The sequence below is a fragment of the Monoraphidium neglectum genome, assembly GCF_000611645.1.
Source record: "Monoraphidium neglectum strain SAG 48.87 unplaced genomic scaffold scaffold04508, whole genome shotgun sequence".
Taxonomy (NCBI): Eukaryota; Viridiplantae; Chlorophyta; class Chlorophyceae; order Sphaeropleales; family Selenastraceae; genus Monoraphidium; species Monoraphidium neglectum.
The window spans coordinates 1-2,757 of NW_014009121.1; the positions used below are offsets into that span (position 1 = coordinate 1).

The following is a 2,757-nucleotide window of genomic DNA, read 5'->3' on the forward strand; positions in this document are numbered from 1 at the left end:
CCCGCCGGCGCCGCCGGCGCCGCCGCCAGCGGACGGCAGCGCGTCGATCGAAAAGGCCTCCGGCGCTGCGGCGCCGGCCGCGCCAGCGGCGGCGCCGGCGGGGGCCGCGAGGGAGGACGAGGGGGTCTTGACGTAGACGCGGACTGTGGTGCCGTTTGCGACCTCGAGGCGGGCCACGGCGCCGCGGGCGAGGAGCTGCGACTTGAACTCCTGGAAAGAGATCTCCTGAGGAATAGGAGAACAGAGGGGGAGGGGGAGAGGGCCGGGAGGGGTTCCGGGTTTTAAGGGCCAGCCAGAGGACAGCCCGCGGGGGTCGGGGCGCCGCGTGCGCATTGGTGGCACGACGCCGCCCGCGTGCACGGGGCCGCCGCCTGGCCTCATGCGCGATATCGTGCTGCAGCCCGGCCCTTGGAGTGCCGTTCGCGCCGCTGCCGGCGCGCGTGCACGCGGGCGCAGAGCCGGGGACCGCCGGCCGGCCGCGCTGCCACTGGCCTGTCAAAAAGCAGGCGCGGAACACCCCACCGCCATCCTCGCCATCCTGCCTGGCCCCCCACAGCCTCCCAGGCCCCCAAAAGAGCACTGACGCCCCCCCTCCCCGGCCCACCTGCGGACGGCGGCCGCCATTGTCTGCGAAAACAGAGTACACCGTGTACGCCGCCGTCAGCAGCAGCGCCAGCCCGATGTTGTTCCTCATGTTCAGCTCCGCCTGCTGGGGGCTCTCCGGCTTCTCGCCGCCGCCATTGCCGCCGCTACCGCCGCCGCCCGGCTTGGGGGACTCGCCCGCCGCCTTGCCGGGGGCGCCGCCGGGCTTTGAGCCCTTCGGGTAGAAGTTCTTGAAGCCTGTGGGACGTGGGTGGGGCGGTGGGGGGTTGAGGTGAATGGGCGTCGGGGCTGGACGGGCGCAACGGGGGCGACGCGCTGCCGGCAGCATGACAAGGTGGGTGGGATACAAGGTCGCATGAGTGGTCGAGGCAGCACACCAGGCAACTGCGTGCCGCCGTCGGCGCCGCTGGCGTCAGCGCCATCCTACAAGATCTGTGCCTCCCTACAGCAGCGGCGGCCGCCGCTCACTCTTGGGGGCGTTGTCCGAAAAGGCCCGCCTGGCGGCCGCCCCCAGCTGCGTCCAGCCCTGCATTAGGAGGGCCCCGCGACAGGTCAGCGCGCTATTGCGGCCCACGCCGCGATCGACCAAAGAGGCAGACGCTTTTGAAGTGGAAGCGGGAGTTGATTGGCGGAAGGAAGGCGCCGCCCGGGCGCGGCATTACCACAGCCAAGGAGCAGCATGAGCAGCAGCAGTGGCGCGCGCCACCACACCCACCGCGGGCCTGGGAAGAATTCCGCTGGACGGTCCAAAGCTCTTGAAAGCGGCTGCATTGAACCTTAGCGGCTGGAGGGAGCTGCCGTGAAGGCCTCTTGCCAGCGTGGAGCCATTATAGGGGATGATCTGCTCCACCGCTCCAGTGCGCTGCTCTATAAGTAAGGCCCATTGCTTGAGACGCGAGAGCGCCTCCCTCCTGTACATGGCTGCCTGTGCTTCGGCCCTGCAGGGTCCCACGCAGTGACGAACAGTGGATGAACAGAGATGAGTGCACAAAGTAACGTATGAATAATATCAACGCATGTAGCAAGAGGGTTGCACAGGAGGCCCTTTGAAATGGATCCTGGCTAACGTGGCGAGAAGCACCAGACGCAGACGTAGTCACCTGCTGTCCACACCTCCACAACACGCATGCCGAATGGCATGCGCTCGCTGGCGCACAGACGGCGCCCGACAATCACAAAGTTTGGCCAAACAACATTCGGTATAACGACCTCCATCAAGCTTTGCATGCTGGCTAGATCGTCGTTTTGGCGCGCCCCGTCCTCTATCGCCCGTATCCAGCGCGCTTTAGCCGGCTCATCTATTATCTTGAGTAGGCCGTACGCTTCGAAGGCCCGCACCGGCAGCATGCAGGTTCTTATGGCCCTCCCTGAGAACGTTGCGCCCAGCTGCAGCGACGCAGAGCCACCCACCAAGCAGCCGCGCCTCGCGCCGGAGACCCCCGAGTCCTTCAGCGTGCAGCGCATCAGTAGCAACGCCACCCTGCCAACTCGCGGCAGCGCCAAGGCCGCCGGATACGACATCTCCAGGTGCGATCTGATCTGGCGCCAACCGCTGTTCAAACGTCGCGGCGATCAATCACATCACGCGCCCTTCGACCCGCCCCCGCCGCACTCTCGCCGCACCCGTGTTGCAAACGCACACACACTTTTACCCCTCCCTGTCACCCCCTCCGCCCGCAGCGCCGAGGACTGCATCATCCCCGCGCGTGGCAAGCACTGTGTGTCGACCGGCCTCCGCATTGCGGTGCCGGCCGGCACCTACGGCCGCGTCGCGCCGCGGTCGGGGCTGGCGGCGAAGCACTTCATCGACACCGGGGCGGGCGTGGTGGACGAGGACTACCGGGGGGAGCTCAAGGTGCTGCTCTTCAACCACTCGGACGCCGACTTCGCGGGTGAGCGGCACGCCGTCCGGCCCTCGCGGGCAGAGGCGCGCACGCCCCTGGCGAGGACGCCGGGGCGGCCCGTTGGCGGCCTGCGCGCGGCGGCCGTCGCGCTTTGTGCCGGTTGCTGGCTTTGTCGGCAAAGCTTGCGGAGGCTGGTCGGTGACCCGGCCGGCTGGCCGGCGATCCCACAACCCAAGCCGTGCCGGCGCTCTGCCTCCCCAGCTCTGATCCCTCACCCGCTTGCGGTAAAAGCCCACCCCCACCCCCACCC

At 68.3% G+C, this 2,757-nt stretch overlaps 2 protein-coding genes across 2 annotated transcripts in view; one reads left to right on the forward strand and one right to left on the reverse strand.

Moving 5' to 3' along the window:
• Positions 1-377: 377 nt before the first annotated feature.
• On the reverse strand, positions 378-1,818 carry MNEG_14462 (hypothetical protein; the record flags this gene model as incomplete). Its single annotated transcript, XM_014037064.1, has 3 exons — positions 378-428; positions 605-840; positions 1,704-1,818. 3 exons carry the CDS (start codon positions 1,816-1,818, stop codon positions 378-380), a joined length of 402 nt encoding a protein of 133 aa, XP_013892518.1.
• Positions 1,819-1,960: 142 nt separating this feature from the next.
• Positions 1,961-2,757, forward strand: part of MNEG_14463 (dUTP pyrophosphatase) — a gene marked incomplete at both ends in the record, with an annotated part of 1,472 nt that continues 675 nt past the window's right edge. Inside the window, 2 exons of the mRNA XM_014037065.1 lie at positions 1,961-2,130; positions 2,284-2,495. Coding sequence (XP_013892519.1) covers positions 1,961-2,130; positions 2,284-2,495 — 382 coding nt within the window. The remainder of the gene's footprint in view (positions 2,131-2,283; positions 2,496-2,757) is intronic.